The sequence below is a fragment of the Pyrus communis genome, chromosome 15 (assembly GCF_041283825.1).
Source record: "Pyrus communis isolate YQ-2024b chromosome 15, ASM4128382v1, whole genome shotgun sequence".
In the NCBI taxonomy this organism is placed as follows: domain Eukaryota; kingdom Viridiplantae; phylum Streptophyta; class Magnoliopsida; order Rosales; family Rosaceae; genus Pyrus; species Pyrus communis.
The window spans coordinates 15,246,161-15,266,167 of NC_142579.1; the positions used below are offsets into that span (position 1 = coordinate 15,246,161).

At 40.5% G+C, this 20,007-nt stretch overlaps 1 protein-coding gene across 2 annotated transcripts; it reads left to right on the forward strand.

Annotated features, from left to right (window-relative positions):
- Positions 1 to 14,545: 14,545 nt before the first annotated feature.
- Positions 14,546 to 18,131, forward strand: LOC137725455 (putative serine/threonine-protein kinase At1g54610). 2 transcript variants are annotated; one of them, XM_088686501.1, is made up of 8 exons: positions 14,546 to 14,720; positions 14,751 to 14,956; positions 15,076 to 15,360; positions 15,562 to 15,876; positions 16,009 to 16,230; positions 16,413 to 16,507; positions 17,088 to 17,184; positions 17,685 to 18,131. In XM_088686501.1, exons 1-8 carry the CDS (start codon positions 14,546 to 14,548, stop codon positions 18,129 to 18,131), a joined length of 1,842 nt encoding a protein of 613 aa, XP_088542627.1. The 2 variants fall into 2 exon arrangements, with proteins under 2 accessions (XP_088542627.1, XP_088542626.1); XM_088686500.1 differs by having other exon boundaries at positions 14,546 to 14,956.
- The last annotated feature ends 1,876 nt before the right edge of the window (positions 18,132 to 20,007 follow it).

Sequence of the window (20,007 nt, forward strand, 5' to 3'; positions counted from 1 at the left end):
GTCAAGTTATTACTTAATTTCGTCCAAATTTGTGTTTGTGCTCAAATCTGCCCAGAAAGTGGTTTTTAGGCAGATTTGAGTATGTTTGTGTTGTTTTGAGTCTTTTGGTTTGTCTTAGTGTTTTAAAGTTTAGTTTTGCATTCTTTGAGTCTAGTATAGTGTTTCATATTGTTATTTTACGTTTTTGAGTCAAATCCAAGTGGTTAACAATCCCTCCTAATCCCCGGTCTAGAACGATCCCTACTTATACATATACTACAATTTGACGAAAAGAGGGTTTAATTTGTGTGCGTATAAATCCCGCATCAAATTTTGGCGCCGTTGCCGGGGATTTAGCAACTTTGCTAATCCCTTGTCTTTATTTTTATAATTTTTTTGTTTTTCGTGCATTCTTATTTCAGATTCTTAGTTTGTTTGTTTCCTTGTTTTTTTTTAGGTACTGTGTATGACTCGTAGCTCTCGGCCTATTATAGAGAACATCTCCGACTTTAACGGTGATTTTGAACGCACTTTGAGGAGAACGAGGAGTCAACAAGAACCACCACAACCTGGGCTTGAAGAAGACGAAGTAGGTGTAGAAGAAAAGCCCACGGATCAGATTTTTGAAGAAGAACAAGCCATGGCAGCAGATAATAGAACCATCAAGGAGCTTTCGGCCTCGGGTTTGGATAATGCATTGCCTCTTTGTATCCAATACCCCACGGCTGCAGAGGGGAAGACTGAGGAATTTGAACTCAAATCCAGTTTGTTACACCATATTCCGAAGTTCCATGGCTTGTCTATGGAAGACCCCAACAAACACTTGAAGGAGTTCGAGGTGGTTTGTTCGAGCATGACCCCCGTCAATGTGGATGGGAGTATATTGAAGATGAAGGCCTTTCCATTTTCACTTATGGACAAGGCCAAAGATTGGCTCTACGAACTAGCCCCGGGAACTGTGACTTCGTGGGAGAGTATGAAGCGTGCTTTCTTGGAGAAATTCTTCCCTACTTCGAGAGTGATTCTCCTACGGAAGAAAATTAGTGGTATTCAACAGAATCATGGTGAGACATTCCCGGCTTATTATGAGCGCTTCAAGGGCCTTGTAGCTTCATGTCCTCAACATCAAATGAAGGAGGAACTTCTCCTTCAATATTTCTATGAGGGCCTCCTTCCTATCGAACGTCAAATGCTTGATGCATCAGCGGGAGGAGCATTGGTGGACAAAACACCAAGGGATGCCAAGATTCTCATAGCCAACCGAGCGCTCAACGCTCAACAATATGAAGGAGTGGGTCAAAGGGAAGCCCCACGACAACAAAGTGTAAATGAGGTGAGTGCTATTTCTGAAATTCAATCACAACTTGCTAATCTTACTTCTCTTGTTTCTCAGGTTGTGATTGGTCCAAAAGCACAAGAACACCAAGTTTGTGGCGTGTGCTCAATTCAAGGGCATCCATCCGACAAGTGCCCTCAACTAATCGAGAATGGTGGGTGGGAATCTGCCAATGCAATTGGTTTCCAAGGACAAAATCAAAACAACCCATACTCGAACACTTACAATGCCGGATGGAGGGACCATCCAAACTTCAAATGGAGGGAGCCACAACAAGCTGCCCAACAAGGAGGATTTAGGCCAAACCCCCCTGGTTTTTATTCCAAGCCGTATGCACCCCAACAACCCCAACAACCTTCGGCATCATCTTATTCAGGTACGTCCTTGGAAAGTGATCAAGCTATGCAATTACTAACCTCTATTTCGCAGGGTTGCAAAATCCAAACAACAGGATAGCAAATAACGAGAAGGAGATGACGGATATGAAGAAACAAATAGGGCAGATTTCTGAGTTCCTTGGACAGATTAGAGAGTAAGGAAAGCTTCCTAGCTCAACCACAGTCAATCCAAAGGGAGGATTCGAATCCGCCAAGGCCATCACCCTAAGGGGTGGAAAAGAAGTTGGGACCGAGCCAAACAATCCCAAATCTGCCCATAAAGTAGATGAAGAGACGACACAACCTGAGGCAGATCACCCTAACTCGGCCAAATCAGGTAATTTAAGTTCAAATTCATGTACTTCACGTCCTAATCTGCCCAATGTACCTTTTCCTCGCAGGTTCATGCAAGAAAAAAAGGAAGAAAGCGAGAAGGACATTCTTGAAACGTTCCGGAAGGTGCAAGTGAACATACCGCTTCTCGATGCAATCAAACAGGTTCCAAAGTATGCTAAATTCCTCAAGAACCTATGCAATACAAAGAGAAGAAGGGCAAACAAAGAGGTAGTGAAGGTAAGCGAGAATGTGTCCGCTGTTTTGCAACGTAAACTGCCTACCAAGTGCAAAGACCCCGGTAGTTTCACGATTCCTTGTGTGATTGGACATAATCGTTTTGAACATGCCATGCTTGATTTAGGTGCATCCATAAATGTCATGCCTTATTCTATTTATGCATCTATGAATTTGGGTGAATTAAAACAAGATGGTGTAATTATACAATTGGCTGATCGTTCTAACGCGTATCCAAAAGGAGTTTTGGAGGATGTGCTTGTGCAGGTGAACCATTTAATTTTTCCGGCTGATTTCTACGTCCTAGACATGGAGGATTCAGCCCATTCTACATCTTTGCCGATTCTCCTTGGTAGGCCATTCATGAAGACGGCCCGAACGAAGATTGATGTATACAAAGGCACCTTGACAATGGAATTCGATGGGGAAGTGATTGATTTTAATATTTCTGAAACTATGAGATATCCCGTTGATGACCATTCTTGTTTTTCCATTGATGTTATCGATTCTTTGGCGCAGGTATACCTTGAAGAATTGAACGAGGATGCCCTGGAAACAACCATCACTAAGGCCATAGAGCGCAAAAATGAAGGATTTGGGCCAATGCAAGGCCACGGCAAGGAGGAGGAATTCTTTGCAATGGGTTCTAGTGAAGAAATAATTGAGGTTGTGGCAGCCCTTGAGTCATTGCCACAACAATATGGTAAGGTTCCACTCTCACTTTCAAATTCAGTTTCCACTAAGATGCTACCTTCTGTTGTTCAGGCACCATCGCTTGAACTTAAGCCGTTGCCGGACCATTTGAAGTATGTGTTTTTGGAAAAGGCGAAACATTGCCCGTCATCATTTCATCAAGTCTCACGGCAATGGAGGAGGAGAAGCTTGTGAGGGTGCTGCGAGAGCACAAAACGGCCATAGGGTGGACTTTGGCCGACATTAAAGGAATAAGCCCTACCACATGCATGCACCGTATACTTCTTGAGGAGGGGGCTAAACCAACTCGAGAGGCTCAACGCCGTCTCAACCCTCCGATGATGGAAGTGGTGAAGAAGGAAATAATCAAGCTTTTGGATTGCGGAGTGATCTACCCTATCTCCGATAGCCATTGGGTCTCTCCAGTTCAAGTCGTTCCCAAGAAGTCCGGAGTAACTGTTATCAAGAATGATGAGAATGAGCTCGTGCCTACACGCATTCAGACTGGATGGCGAGTATGTATCGATTACCGGAAGCTAAATGCCATGACTAGGAAAGATCACTTTCCTTTGCCATTCATCGACCAGATGCTCGAAAGGTTAGCCGGTCATGCTTTTTACTGTTTTCTTGATGGATACTCTGGATATAACCAAATTGTGATAGCCCCGGATGATCAAGAGAAGACCACATTCACATGTCCCTTTGGAACATTTGCTTATCGTCGCATGCCATTTGGCTTATGCAACGCACCGGCCACTTTCCAAAGGTGTATGGTAAGTATATTTTCCGATTTTGTTGAAAAGATCATTGAGGTTTTCATGGATGATTTCAGTGTATTTGGGAGTTCATTTGATAATTGCTTGGATAATCTGACCTTAATTTTGAAACGATGTGTTGAAACTAACCTTGTCTTGAATTGGGAGAAATGTCACTTTATGGTGAAACAAGGTATAGTTTTAGGACATATTGTTTCAGAAAAAGGAATTGAAGTAGATAAATCGAAAATAGACCTTGTACGTCACTTACCCTCTCCTACTTCGGTTAGAGAGGTACGTTCGTTTCTTGGCCATGCAGGGTTCTATAGGCGTTTTATCAAGGACTTCTCCAAGATGTCCAACCCTCTTTGCCGATTGCTTCAAAAAGATGTGCCATTCAAGTTTGATGAAGAGTGTAATTCGGCATTTAACCAACTCAAGGAGAAGCTAGTCTCGGCCCCCATTATTGTACCTCCAGATTGGAGCCTTCCGTTCGAGCTCATGTGCGATGCATCCGACTATGCATTAGGAGCTGTTCTAGGACAAAGAAGAGACAAGCGGCCGCATGTCATATACTATGCCTCTCGGACTCTCAATGATGCCCAATTGAACTACTCCACGACGGAAAAAGAACTTCTAGCTGTGGTTTTTGCTGTAGATAAATTCCGTTCATATTTAATTGGTACTAAAGTAATCGTTTATTCTGATCATGCAGCTTTAAGGTACTTGATCACGAAAAAGGAAGCAAAGCCGAGGCTTATCCGTTGGATTCTTCTTCTTCAAGAATTTGATATTGAAATCCGGGATAAGAAAGGAAGCGAGAATGTAGTGGCTGACCATTTAAGCCGAATGATCCACGAGGAGCATGAACATGCCGTACCTATCCCTGAAACTTTTCCCGATGAGCAGCTGCTTTCCATTGAGGTAAGTGAACCATGGTATGCAGATTTAGTGAATTACTTGGTGGCTAAACAATTTCCAAATGAACTAAACAAGCACCAACGTGATAAGCTTAAAAATGATGCACGTTTCTATGTTTGGGATGACCCTTATTTGTGGAAGTATTGCTCAGATCAAATTGTACGTAGATGTGTGCATGATTCTGAATTTCACTCAATTCTAAGCTTTTGTCACACATATGCATGTGGTGGTCATTTTGGCACACAACGCACTGCCCTCAAGGTTCTAGAGTGTGGTTTTTATTGGCCGACTATATTTAGGGATGCTAGAACCTTTTGTATGTCTTGTGATCGTTGCCAACGAATGGGTAACATAGGTACCAAGGACCAAATGCCGCAAACCCCTGTCTTTAATGTTGAAATTTTTGATGTTTGGGGCATTGATTTCATGGGCCCTTTCCCTCCATCTTATGGTTTCACTTATATCTTGCTAGCCGTTGATTATGTTTCTAAATGGGTGGAAGCAAAAGCCACCCGTACTAACGATTCTAAGGTGGTTGCAAATTTCGTGAAAACTAACATTTTTGCTAGGTTTGGAATGCCGAGAGTAATCATAAGTGATGGAGGGTCTCACTTTTGCAATCGGACCATTGAGGCGTTGCTAAGAAAGTACCATGTCAACCATAAGGTCTCCACACCTTACCATCCTCAAACAAATGGCCAAGCCGAGGTGTCTAACCGAGAAATCAAACAAGTTTTGGAGAAGACCGTTGGACCAACAAGGAGGGATTGGAGCTTACGTTTAGATGATGCACTGTGGGCATATCGTACGGCATACAAAACACCCATTGGAATGTCACCTTTTCGGCTCGTCTATGGTAAGCCATGTCATTTGCCCGTAGAGTTAGAGCACAAGGCACATTGGGCCGTGAAGACTTTCAACATGGACATAGATGCAGCGGGAGTTCATAGGAAGCTCCAATTGAATGAACTTGAGGAGATTCGGAATGAAGCCTATGAGAATGCCCGGATGTACAAAGCCAAGACCAAAGCATTCCATGATAAAATGATTCGAACCAAGACCTTCACAGTTGGGCAGAAAGTGTTACTTTTCAACTCTCGCCTACGTTTGTTTCCTGGTAAGTTGCGTTCTAAATGGCTTGGCCCGTTTGTTGTTACTAATGTTTTCCCTCAAGGTGCAGTGCAAATCAAAAGTTCAAGGACGCAGCAAGAATTCAAAGTGAATGGGCATCGATTGAAGCCCTATTACGAGATGTTTGAGGAAGCATGTCGTGGAGGAGGTACCCCTCCATGCCGTGGAACCTAGTCAAGCTTAAACGGAGGTACCGTCCGGCTGCAAGACGTAAAAGCAAGCGCTACTTGGGAGGCAACCCATGCATTCAACAAAGGAAGACTTAGAAAGCACTCCAAATCCAGATTCCTAAAAAACTCTTCTCTTTGTTGCTATTTCGTTTCTGCCTTGTTAGGTTGTTTAGTTGTTATTGTTTGTTTGTTTATTAATTGTGTGAGTCTATGATTGTAACATTGAGAAAATGTTTGATTTATTGATAGGCACTGCTAAACAAAGAAAGATGGTGCTTCACAAAGGTTGTTTGCTTGAGGCCCCACTACGTGGCTTTACTCTTGAAGCGGAAGGCGTAGGAACAGAAGGCATCGGAGCGGAAGGCGTAGGAGCAGAAGGCATCGGAGCGGGAGGCATCGAAGATAGAGCATTCCAGGCCTCAATACTTGGCCAAGCGCTGGATGAGCCAGGAAAAAGGTGCCTCTGGAGGAAAGACGAAAACCTTTGACGGTCACTGTGAATCCGACCTTCAGACTCTTGCAGCTCATCAAGCTTCCTCTTCATGCCCGTCGAATAGTTGTTTGCAAGCACGTGCAAACTTCTATTCTCATACTTCAGCTGCTGGATCTCCTGCTTGAGACTTTCCACCTCTGCCATCAATGATTCCACCTGACGGGAGCGGGCAAGCAGGCGTTGGCCCATGTTGGACACAGAACTCGCACACTGAACACTAAGTGCGAGGGACTCTTGAACGGCCAGCTCATCGGACCGTCCTGACAGCAGCCTACTATCTTTCGGAGTGAGGAGGTTCCTAGCTACTATTGTAGCTGTTGTGGCGTCCTGCATCACGGAGTCTTCACATGTGAGAGGACCGTTAGAAGAAAAGAAAGAAGGGCGCCATACGTTACCTTGACGCGGCGCGCCCGTATCACTGCTAAGGCTCAATTCCAAGCTAAGGTTCGATGAGTTTGCCATTTTTCAAAAGTGTTCAAAGAGAAGGGTTGGAGTTAAATTTCAAAGGGCCGGAGTCGATTTTCAAGAATGGGAAATCTTCAGAGTGTGTTTGTTGTGGTGATCGATAGCTCAATAAAAAAGCCAAGGCGACGCGTCCACCAATTCAAAAAGCCGGAATTTCCGGCGTAATTTAGGCGACGCTTTCTCGGCTTTTCAGAAGGCGCGCTCAACTTTGTCAAAAGATTTCTTCTTTTCTGACAACACGTGGAGGCCATCATCACAACTACACATCTTTAGCCGACAAGCGCAAAGTTCGGCGACGCTTTCTCTGCTTTTCAGAAGACGCGTGCAGCTTTGTCAAAAGGAGCCGCATCTGCACTACCACGTGTCGCTCAGAAATCGAAGGGACGCCTGCTCAGAAATCGAAGAGGCGTATTCAGAAATCGAAGAGGCGCCACTATTTCAAAAAGCCAGAGTTGCGGGATCAAAACGTTTGTCGACAAAGGTAAAAAGTACCACCACTTGCTATTATCTCTATATATGTCGACCTTCGTCTTTTATGGCAGGGCAAACCTGAAGAAAATGCCCAACTCTCCCTCACCTCTGAGGGTGCACTCCCAGCAAAGCCTTTTGAAACACTAAATTCTTTCTTCTTCCCCAAAGATGATACCAGATGTCTGGAGTACAGATGACCCAGGAGGAAACAGCACAACAAATACATGTGCTGATTCATTCACCGCTTCTTCAAAAGCAAAGGTATCTCATATCATCAAGGTCAAAAGCAAAAGTATCTCATATCATGCTCTTTCCCTGTCTTTTTCTTTGTCCTTGTTCTTACTCGCATGGCAAAGTAAAACAAGCAATCAGCCGGCACTTGGAGTCAGTCTTCCGTTATGGAGCCAACTGCCTGGAATCTATTCCTGATTGCTTACCTAGCGTTGCTCTCGAGTAGTCATCTTCAACGGTTGATACACTTCCGGAGAAGGGACCACTTCTGCAAAGGGGAGCGAGTAAGGCAAGTGAAAATGATACATTGAAGCATGTGGAGACAAACATAGGCTGAGTTATCCTCCAACCCTTTTCAATACGAATTGGAAAGATTGAACAAAGAAACAGATAAAAGGGATAAGCTCAGACCTTCGGGGGAGACCAAAAGAACCATCCTGCTGCCCAGTTCAAGAAGTAGCACAAAGGAAAATCAACGATGGGCAGAAACCAGTTCAAGAGTAAGCCTGTGGAATCACAAAGATCAAAAGCCTCAATGCAATTACCAAGGAGAAGATGGAATTTACACTCTATAACCAGATTTGCGTCTCTAAACTCTTCTCTTTGTTAATTACATTCTGCCATGTTTAGTATGTTTAAGTGCTTTTTGTGTATTTACTTATGCTTTGTGTGAATCTATGCTTAAAACATTGAGGACAATGTTTGATTTAAGTGTGGGGGGGGGTAACTAAGTATGTTGATGCAAATTCGTTGAATTTTATCACCCATAACTTCAAGTGTTGTTCCTTGCTGTTTTAAATGTTTTTAAGGTGTTTTTAAACTGTTTTAGCGTGTTTTGTTTTATAACTCCGAAAATCACATAAAAATTTGAAAAACATTTTTTTGAAAAGCCTAAAAAGAGTGTTTTGAGTTGTTTTTGTGTCTTAGGGAACCTTCCAACGTTATGATGAGGATTTGGTTTGTAATTGCATGACGGTTAGAAAGAGTTATAAACATAGAGAACAGTTTGATTTACTCTTGGTATATGCTTGGTTATGGTTATAATGTATGACTTCACATGCAATCATTAAAGAAACAAAATTCGTTTTTGTAACATGCTTGAAGGAAGGAACTCAAACAAACGCTACAACCCTGAGAGACTTGAGCCTATAACGTTCTTTGGAGAGTATAATCTGTGATTTCTTGTTTTCTAAAGTCGTTGCATGATCTCATTATTCTTTGCTTGGTTACTACTTAGAAGGCGTTTCATCATATAGTTCCAAATGCTAGAACTCATGCCCATTTCATTCAAAGCATGTTATTGATTTGCATAACACATATTCAAGATGAAGTTGTGTAGTTGCCACCATAGCCAAATAGCCTCACTTCCCATATTTCGTATATGTTGTAAGTTGTACCCCGGTTGAGCCGTGTTAGCCCATGTTCTTTGTTAACCCACTTTTTCCTCACCTAGCCTAGTTTAGGACAATCCCCACCCTTGTTCTTAAAAGATAGTGAGCATGACTTAATTGAATTCCTTTTGAGTTACATTATGAAAGAAAATAAGTGTGGGGGAGAGAATGTTTAAGTGTTTATGTTTTGAGATTCAAGAAGAAAAAAAAAAAAAAAAAAAAAAGAGAAAAGAATAAGTGATTGAAGAAAGGTTCCAAAACACCAATTCTGGGCGTAAATTGTCTAAATTCTCCCTTTTTGTTCAAAAGTTGAGTTTTCATTCAAAAGTGAATTCTAAGTTGATTCAAATGCTTTGCTCACTAATTTTTTTAAGAACCTTTGTTTTCCATATCCCTTCTTTGTTATCCACATACCCCAAGCCCCGTTACAACCCTTGACTTCTATCTTGAGTGTTGTGTATTTCAATTTGTGGAGTTTGAACTTGGTATGAGCTTATGGTGTCACTGGTTCTCGCATCTAAGTAGTAGCATTCCATTCATGAGATCATATCTAAACATGCTTATTAACTCCAGAAATTGTGTTCTTTGTGATACTTATATGTGAGTGTTCGTTTTCATGTTACATCAATCTTCTCACATATGACTAGATTAGGGTGTGTAGTTAGAAATTCTGAGTGAAAATCGAGTGCATATCTTGTAAGGAATTGAGCAAATTCTCTAAGGCATGTTACTACATTCAAAACATGGTTTTAAATGCTTAATTGTGAACTAGTATATGGTGACTATGATTAAGAATGTACTTAAGTGTGAAGATGACTAAAATCTGTGAGAATGATGATTTTTAACATGTCATGTGCATTGGAAATCCCTAAGACGGTTGTTGGAAGGTTTAGGTTGTGTTTTACGTGTTTAGTGTCGTTTTGTTTATTTGTTTTTATTCTGTTTTGCTCGAGGACTAGCAAAAGCTAAGTGTGGGGGTATTTGATAGGAGCATATTCATGCGACTTAAATGGCTCGTTCTCGTGCATTTACGTTATGTTTCTCTCGTTATTTTAGTCCTTTATGCTTCTTTTGTGTGTTTTCAGGTTCTAAGGGCCTAGGGAGCAAGAAAGTGCATTTTGAGGCCATTTGGAGCATTTTTGGGCATGGATTGGATAGCTTATCCATGAAGCCAAGAGGATGGACGAATTTGAAGGCCTTGTATGCACTTGAAGACACAAAACAATGGCCCTAACCCAATCACATTCACCTTGCCTTGGGCTTAACACAAACACCATTCCTTGCCATGCAAGGGGGAGCAATTTGGGTCCATTTCATGTACTTAAACTCTAGCCCAATCCACATTCACTTCAAAGCCATGCAAAACCTTTCAAAACCCTTTAATCATTCCCTTTTAAATTATGATTTTATTTCCTAACCCTACATGCATTATTTATTAGCATCTTCACATGCATTCACACACCATCTTCCCTTTTACAAAACACATTGCCGTGCCTTCCCTTCACAATTTCAGCTTTCCTCCTTTTAATTCCACATGCATTCACTTCATCATTACACCACCACTCATTCTTTAAATCCACATGCACATTCAATCATTCATTCAAGCCCCCTTGTGCCATGTTTCCCCCTTTGTTCCCACCTATCACATGCATCATCATCAAACAAACTCTAATTGCCGTGGGTTCCCTTTGCTCCCCTTGTGCAATTCCAGTTTTCACATGTGTCCTAGCTGTTTTTCCATCATTCCTCCACATAAATGCTTAAACAAACAGCCATATGTTCCCTCCACTACCCCTATAAATACCCTAGCATTCATTCATTCACTCCCCATTCAATTCACATCTCATTCACAACACAACACCCCTCAAACACTTCCATTCTTCCCTTAGCCGTGAGTCCCCCTTCTCTTATAATCCAAACACCAATCCTCTTCCACTTCCATCACTCCTCACTTCATTCCACACTTCACATAATCCCCAAAGCTCACCTTAGACCTTGTGCCACAACAACGAGGAAGAGAAGAGTGCCTAAACGTTCATACAATTCAAGTGTGAGTTGTTGGAATGTTTAGGTGTTTCTTTGATTTCAATGTTTGAATTAAATTTTCTTTGTTTTGTAATGGAAGAGAAGAGTGCCTAAACGTTCATACAATTCAAGTGTGAGTTGTTGGAATGTTTAGTTGTTTCTTTGATTTCAAGGTTATGAGGAACTAAACCCCCTTTAGCTAGGGGGTGATTCGAAACTATGTTTATATTTGCAATATGAATTGATTACTTTTGGTTGGAATTTCATAAGTTGTGGATTCAATTCGTTTAACTGTTTGATTGAAAACTTATTTATGTATGTTCATTGAGATTGCAAGCTTAATTTTCATGCATGAATATGACGCTAGAATATAAGTGAGTTTCACCTAATCGTTATGAACTTATATTCACAAGTAGTGGAGGTTGCTTATAAACAATCGCGTTAAACGAATTCTTGGCATAAGTTTCATGCGTATTCCATAGTAACGAATGCCTCGTCAACACTTATAATTTTCATTGAACTTAATGATCTTTGTTGAATGTCTCTATCATGAGTATTCCATAGTTAGGGACTTTGATTAAGAATAATTTGGTTGTAATGCGTATTCCATTCAATCCAACGAATTTAGGGAAATCTGAAAGTTAATCTAAGCGGACCTAATTAACTTGGAGCATTGAGTTTCACAACTTATCGAAAGACCAACTGAGAATCAATATTGTATGCAAGTGTAACATGTGTGGAGAAGAACCCCTTAGCCATTCTATCATCCATTCATTCCATTCCATCAAATTCGTTTTACAATCTGTTTCGTTTATTAACTTGTTTTGTTATTTCAATTTTCGTATAAATCTAAATCCCCCTTTACTTTAATGTCCAATTTAGTTAGAAATCAATTTAGTTTGTGCTTTTAAGTGTTTTGATTCATTTTATTTCCCAATTTCGTCCAAATTCACCAAAGTGCTCAAAACTGCCCAGAAAGTGATTTTAAGGCAGTTTTGAGTGTTTTGGGTGATGTTTGAGTCTTTTGGTTTGTTTTAATGTTCTAAGTGTTTAGTTTTACATTCTTTGAGTTAGTTTAGTGTTTTATATTGTGTTTTTACGTTCTTGAGTCAAGTTATTACTTAATTTCGTCCAAATTTGTGTTTGTGCTCAAATCTGCCCAGAAAGTGGTTTTTAGGCAGATTTGAGTATGTTTGTGTTGTTTTGAGTCTTTTGGTTTGTCTTAGTGTTTTAAAGTTTAGTTTTGCATTCTTTGAGTCTAGTATAGTGTTTCATATTGTTATTTTACGTTTTTGAGTCAAATCCAAGTGGTTAACAATCCCTCCTAATCCCCGGTCTAGAACGATCCCTACTTATACATATACTACAATTTGACGAAAAGAGGGTTTAATTTGTGTGCGTATAAATCCCGCATCAGTGAATATTTGACAAGTCAAGGTTATGTGAACAATGAATTATGCCCATGCGTGTTCATAAAGAAGTCACACTTCAGATTTGCAATCGTTGCAGTTTATGTCGACGACATGAACCTCATCGGAACTCCCACAAAGCTTGAGGAAATTGTCGTTCACTTAAAATCAAAATTTGAGATGAAAGATCTTGGAAAAACTCGATATTGTCTCGATCTGGAGATCGAACATTGTTCGGATGGAATCCTAGTACATCAATCGAACAACACCTAAAAGGTGCTATGATGTTTTAATGAGGATAAAGTGAAGCCTTCGAGTACTCCTATGGTCTTTCGGACTCTAGATGCTAAATAAGATCCCTTCCGTCCAAATGAGGATGAGGAAGAGATTTTGGAGCCTGAAGTTCCGTACCTAAGTGCAATTGGTGCTTTATTGTACTTGGCTTAACGCACTAGACCCGACATCTCATTCACTGTTAATCTTTTGGCTAGATACAACAATGCACTTACATGCAGATACTAGAATGGTGTTAAAGACATTTTCCACTACCTTAAAGGCATGACATATTTGGGCTTGTTCTACACCCATGAATCATCGAGAAAAGCCGCCGCCCCCCTCGATCCTCTAGTTGATTCTCGCCTCGTTGGTTAAGCAGATGTTGGTTATCTGTCTAACCCACATAAGACAAGTTCTCAAACAGGCTATATCTTTACCGTTGAAGACACCGCTATATCTTGGAGGTCTACTAAGCAAATGCTAGTTGCAACTTCTTCAAAACATGCTGAGATTCTTGCTCTCTATGAAGCATCGCGTGAGTGCTTTTGGTTGAGAGCTGTCATGGAACATGTTCGAAGTACTAGTGGTCTTACATCCATTGTTGACCTTCCTAAAACAATCTTTGAAGACAATGCAGCATGTATCGAGCAGTTAAAGAAGGGATACATCAAGGGAGACAACACCAAGCACGTAGCGCCGAAGTTCTTTTATTCTCACCAACAACAACAACATCAAAACATTGAAGTCAAACAAATCCATTCCCAAGACAACTTGGCCGATCTCTTCACCAAGTCATTGCCCAAGTCTACTTTCCAGAAGCTCGTCGAAGGAATTGGTATTCGTAAATTGTTTGAGTTGAATTGCTTGAAGTTATCTTATTTGGAAGTTATGTCTAACTCAGGGGGAGCATCCTGAAGCATACTCACTTGATCTTAATGTACTATTTTTCCTACGATTAGGAGCATTTTTTTCACTGGGTTTTTGCTATCTAACGGGGTTTTGATGAGGCACCCATCTTGGGATGATCATACTTGATTGAGTTCACTATTTTTGTCTTGTTTGACGTTTGTTTTAGACATTATGCATACTTCTCACTTTTCTCCTTAGTCTATGGGTTTTTCCCCATGCCTTGGGTTTTACCATAGCGAGGTTTTGTGAGTTTTACTACCAATGCATACTTTCTTTAAATTTGAGACTCGCGTTCACCCGTTGTGTCGATGGTTTCATCAACTATTCTACCTTATCTGCTGAAGATCTGATGCGATGGTTTGTTGAGTATTTACACTCTCAAGGGGGAGTGTTGCAGTCATATTTAGAATAGGAATGTGATTGTGTAAATCCTAGTAGATATAGGGATATATCTTATATTCTTATTAGGAGTTGATTACCTATTAAGAGTTGTAATCCTAAATGGATAAGGTTTTTACTTATCCCACTACTGTAAATAAAGGCACAAGGGGGGTGATACAACACACACCTCACAATTAAATCTCTCTCTTCCCTCTTGCTACCGCCGGCCCTCTCTCTCTCTAATCCCTTAGATTAATTCAATTAAATAGGCCTACAACAATATATATATTTGAATGTTGATTTCTATGATGGCGGAGAAAGAGGAGCCAACTACAAAGACAATGTAATGGTTGGTATAATTCCGAGGCAATGCCGGCCAAGAAACGCTAGTGTCACTCGCTCTTGTTTCCATTTCGCATTTTCTGAAAAATTTGTACCAATTACCAACCATCTTCATTAATTGGGAATCACTGGATTTACCATGCTGTCATTGCTCACCAACACCACCATTGCTGCCACCGCCTAGGTGATATCGTCCACTCCAAAGTCGGTCAGAGACTTAATGGGTTGTGTTCAGACGAAAACTAACTCCCCAAGTCATGACCTTCAAGTCCTTGACAAGTTGAAACGCGACAATGGCTATGCCAAGGGGAGCACTGGAGGAAGACCCGTTACCCAAAAACACTCGAGGAAGGAGATTAAGCCGGTGTTCAATGGGGAGGATAAGATTGCTGATGGTGGTAGAACTGGTGGAGCAGGAGGAGGAGGAGGAGGAGAAGGTTTAGTTGTTCGAGAGAAAGAGAGAGGTAAGAACGGTGGGAATGTTTCGGGAAGGATGACGTTGGAGAAGATTGGAGGAGATGATGATGATATTGTGGATGGCTGGCCAAAGTGGCTGGTTGAGAATGTGCCTCAAGATGTCTTGGCTGGTTTCGTTCCAAAGACTGCTGACTCCTATGATAAACTTGCTAAGGTAATATCACTCCTCTAGACAGACTCCACTTACTAATTTGTTTGAATAAGGATGTTGGGATTTCTTGGTGGACAAGCAACCTGAATTTGGGTTTTGATATTTTTTTTGTTTTGTTGTAGGTAGGGCAGGGAACCTACAGCAATGTGTACAAAGCTCGTGACAGGGACACCAAAAAGATTGTTGCTTTGAAAAAAGTCCGGTTTGACACATCAGAGCCAGAGAGTGTCAAGTTTATGGCGAGGGAGATAACGATGCTACAGAAGCTAGATCATCCCAATATCATCAAGCTTGAAGGGGTAGCTACATCAAGAATGCAGTATAGTCTATATCTCGTCTTTGATTTGATGCAGTCCGACTTGACTAGAGTAATCTCACGTCCTGGAAAGAGGCTCACTGAACCCCAGGTTGGCATTTTATCTCGTCATCTATCCCTACGCCTAAAAATTTGTTTTATCTATATATGTTACGTAGCTTTTGGGCTTATACGTGCGCATAAGTACAGATGAACTAAGAGTGTAACGGAAATGGTGTGGAATTCATAGTAATAAATGATCAGACGGACAGATTTAGGTAGTTTTTTTTATTCCTTTTTCTCTTTCATACAGGTCAAGTGCTATATGCAGCAGCTTCTTGCTGGTCTCCAGCACTGCCATGAAAACGGGATTTTACACCGAGACATTAAAGCTTCCAACTTGCTAATAGACAGAAATGGGATGTTGAAAATTGCAGATTTTGGGCTTGCAAATTTTTTCCCTCCGAAGAAACGTCCTCTTACAAGCCGAGTTGTGACACTCTGGTACAGAGCGCCAGAGCTCTTGTTAGGTTCTACAGATTATGGAGTTGGTATTGATCTTTGGAGTGCAGGATGCCTGTTGGCAGAGATGTTTGTTGGGAGGCCAGTTATGCCTGGGAGGAACGAGGTAAAATGATTTTATCCTAAACTTCGTTTTCAAAACCAGAAACCTCAATTATATTCACACAAGGAATCATCGATGATCCCACCATCATTTTTGAGAACTTACATAGGCAGAGACATTAATTTGTGTATTCAGGTTGAGCAACTTCATAAGATCTTCAAGCTTTGTGGTTTACCCGGAGAGGATTACTGGAAGAAAATGAAGTTACCAACAAGCTTCCGACCACCACAACATTACAAACCTAGTTATGAAGAGTTCTTCAGGGACTTCTCAAGTTCATCATTTGATCTCTTAACAACACTTCTTGCTCTGGACCCGGCATCTCGTGGCAGTGCTGCTTCTGCTCTCCGAAGTCAAGTGAGTACAATCCGAAGCTCTTTCTTCGTGTAATCAATGTTTTCCGTTACTTCTTTTTGGTCCCTAGCTTCCCTTTCATTTGGCTCACCAACTGCAATCTGCATCTGAAATTTGGTCCCTAGCTTCCCTTTTAGTATCCGCTCAACATGTATTTACAAATTGTAAATTCTTTCTGGTTTCAGTTTTTTAGTTCGAGTCCGTTGGCATGTGACCTTTCAGCTCTACCAGTAATGTATAAAGAGAAGGACGAACGCACTCACACCAAGGATCGGAAGAAGTATGCTATTTCAAATTTCAATTATACATTGCAATTTACTTTCGTTCACTATTTTGATTAATTTAGGCATAACAATAGACTGAAAGAAGGAAAGATGACCCAAATTATAATTTATAATTTGTTTTTATGAAGTTTTTAACATTTGACCAAATCTTACTTTCCATAACGCAAATTGGGATGATGTACCCCTTCAAGCTAATGATATCGGGATGATCAAATTTTGCTTTACATAATATTAACATTTGATCAATACATCCTTCTCGTGTACAATTTTACAAATTCATTAGCGTATCAATTGCATTTTTCCATCTTTCATTACATGCTAGATTTGCTGTTTCTGTTTTTTGGGTGGTTAAGAAGGCATATTCCGATGTTCGATTGATATTAGACATGGTGCATTTTGTTCATAGCAAAATGGTTTTCTGTAATGAAGAGTTGCAGAAACGGAACCCTCACAACGACTGTCATGAATCTTGTAAAAATCTTCAAGAAATTTTGAAATCTAGCGAGGGCTTTTATTTAAATGCTACCAAAACACAATTGCTAATTAGTGTGCTTTTCCATCTTAATTATGTACAAGGAGGACTTCCAAACCAAAGCAACCGTCTCAAACGAATCGCGGACTGGTTCAGAGAAAGGTTCAAGAGGTCAGAGGAGGATTTGAATCTTCTAATGAAGTAAATTCTGCACCTTCATAAATCTCTGATCTTAAATCATGATTTTCATTTGAATTATCCATTAAATTAATCCTTTTCTTAGTTCCACTTAATTGGGTAATTCAGTTAAGCTGTTATGTGTTTCACAAGTTTCTTGGCGGTGTCTCCCTAATTTAGTAGTTTTTAGAAGGGAAATGAAATGTGTACATTACTTTGATCGATCCAAATGTTAGAATTAAACATGGTGTGCGTACGGAAAAAAAGGGTATGTGAATACCATCGCCTTACATAATAAATGAAACTACCATTATCCTTACGAAATTCTTTGCAGAAACCTGTAAAAGTAGAGAATTTTCCGATCTGTATTCTTCTCCTGACTAGCTAGTGTAAGTATTGAATTACTATCGCCTCTTATTTATAAATGGAGTTGTAATATTGTACTGCATATGCATGCGATTGATATACATATACGCATAGCTCATGACGATCGATGTACATATATGGTTTTTGTACTTGTTTAGTTTTCGCAGCTGGAAAAGAAGGCGGAACCAAACATGTACCGGCAAGTAATGGGAAGTTTGCACAGCCAGGATATGGGAAGCATCCATAGCGAAACGGGAAGCATGCATAGCCAAGACCAAGACCAAGAGACAGGCAACAGTGCAAGCAGCAGCACTTCCTCCTATACTTTCAACACAAGCAGAAGAAGAAACAGCATATATGACAACTTGCATGCATCTCTTTCTCCAATAATTCGGTCGCACCAAAAACGGTTCCCAACCACCGAGGGTCATCCTAATGCTTTGAAGAACATCAATCCCGATATTCTTAAGAACATCAACAACTTCGCGCTCTTGCAGGCCTCGATAAAAGATATCATCAACCATACTGAAGGCAGTGCGCTGTCTCAGTTCCGCAGATCTCATTCAACATTGGACTTCCGAAACATTGATCTGGACAAGATGTGATAACTAGTACAGTGTGGATCAGACTGGACTAAGATTGAATAGACAAACGGAACATATATTTATCAGGCCATTGGGCTGGTTTGATATTGCTGTGCTTTGAAAAAAAACTGCTTCTGCTGTGCTGTGAGAATAAGCGGCTGTGAAATAAAGCAGTAGAGTGTTTGGTAAACTTTTTTGTAAAAGTGCTTTTGAAAAAAAAAAACAGTATTATAGTGTTTGGTAAACTTTTATGTAAAACAGATGTGAAAAAAAGCCGATTTTTCAAAGCTGGGTTTTGCAGCTTCTTGTTTTTGGCTTTTTTTCACCCAAAATTGTGAAAAAAAGCTGAAGCTGAATGTTTACCAAACACAAAAACAGCTCCCAGCTTTTTTTGATACCAGCGTTTTTCAGAATCACTTCAGTGCCAAACCAGGTCTTAAGCTGTTATATTCTTCCATGCGCGCTATTTACAAGCTTATAATTCCTTTTCCTCCATTTTTCGGTTTCTATTCAGGGAACTGAGTTTGTGCTATAAATAAATCTTTGTATGGACCCTTTCTTTACTCGATTATTTATGCTAAATTCTCTTGGGAATAAATAATTTACAATGACAGAAAAGTAGTAATTTTTATGATTCTCTTCAATTTAATATTTACTTGTTTGACAAGTAATTGTTTTACGGAAGCTCCAACAAATAGTTTTCCAAAAGGTGGTTTTCCTATTGTTTTTCTTGAAACTTCCCTGGTTTTTATGTTTTTAACAATCTGTTACTAGGTTTGTTGCAACTAAAGCACTTGCCTTTGAATTCACTATTTTTCTTTGAATTCCCTTGGCTTTATGCTTCTTCTTTTTTTCTTGTTTCTTGACCTATGGAGTTTCCACTAGTTTTTTTTTTTCTTCAGAATCACAGTTGTCTTCCTTGATTCTTAGCCTGACAATCAAATCCTCAAGTCTCATCTCTTTGCACTTGTGCTTGAGATAAGTCTTGAAATCTTTCCAAGAATGTGGTAATTTTTCAATTGTAGGAACCACTTGGGATGATTCACTCAACTACATCTTTTTTGAATGAATTTCATGCAAAATAAGTTGGAGTTCTTGGACTTAACTGATGACCGTTTTGAAGTCCACCATAATGTAGTCAAGAAAACGACCGGTAATAAATTTCTTCATTCGAGCATCTTCAATGTGATATTTATTGTCTAATGACTCCCATAGAGCCCTAGCAGTCTTAAATGAGCTATACACATTGTATAATGCATCACTTTAGCCATTGCGAATATAATTCCTACACAAGAAATCTAATTGGTGCCAAGTCTTAACAGCAACCACAAATTTAGTTGTCCTGTCAGGGGCTAGATGTTTTGGTTTTAGAATATGGGCCAAATTGAGAGTGGTCAAATTAAATAACATATTTTGTTACCACCTCTTGAAATCAGTTATATTAAACTTTTCAGATCTTTCTCGAAGCAAGGATCACCATAGGTAGAGCATGAGCCACACATTTTCTCTTATCGTTACTAATGCCATCATGTCACATCCAGGTCCGGGCCCCCACCACATCCCGAGCTCGACTCCACCGTAACATGATATTGTCCGCTTTGGGCCCCGACCACGCTCTCACGGTTTTGTTTCTAGGAATTCACGCGAGAACTTCCCAGTGAGTCACCTATCATGGGATTGCTCTCGCGAGAACTCACTTAATTTCGGAGTTCCGATGAACTCTGAAGCCAGTGAGCTCCCAAAAAACCTCGTGCTAGGTAGAGATGGGAATATACATATAAGGCTTACAGGATCCACTCCCCTGGGTGATGTGGGATGTCACAATATACCCCCCTTAGGGGCCCGATGTCCTTGTCGGCACACTTTTGACTAGGGATAGGCTCTGATACCAAATTGT

What these genes read in the sequence shown, in the direction of transcription:
- LOC137725455 (XM_088686500.1), top strand. Translation starts at nt 14,546, where the DNA reads ATGGGTTGTGTTCAGACGAAAACTAACTCCCCAAGTCATGACCTTCAA. An exon ending in TTATGCCTGGGAGGAACGAG is followed by an intron (nt 15,877 to 16,008) that starts GTAAAATGATTT and finishes TTGTGTATTCAG; the next exon opens with GTTGAGCAACTTCATAAGAT. An exon ending in GATTTGAATCTTCTAATGAA is followed by an intron (nt 17,185 to 17,684) that starts GTAAATTCTGCA and finishes GTACTTGTTTAG; the next exon opens with TTTTCGCAGCTGGAAAAGAA.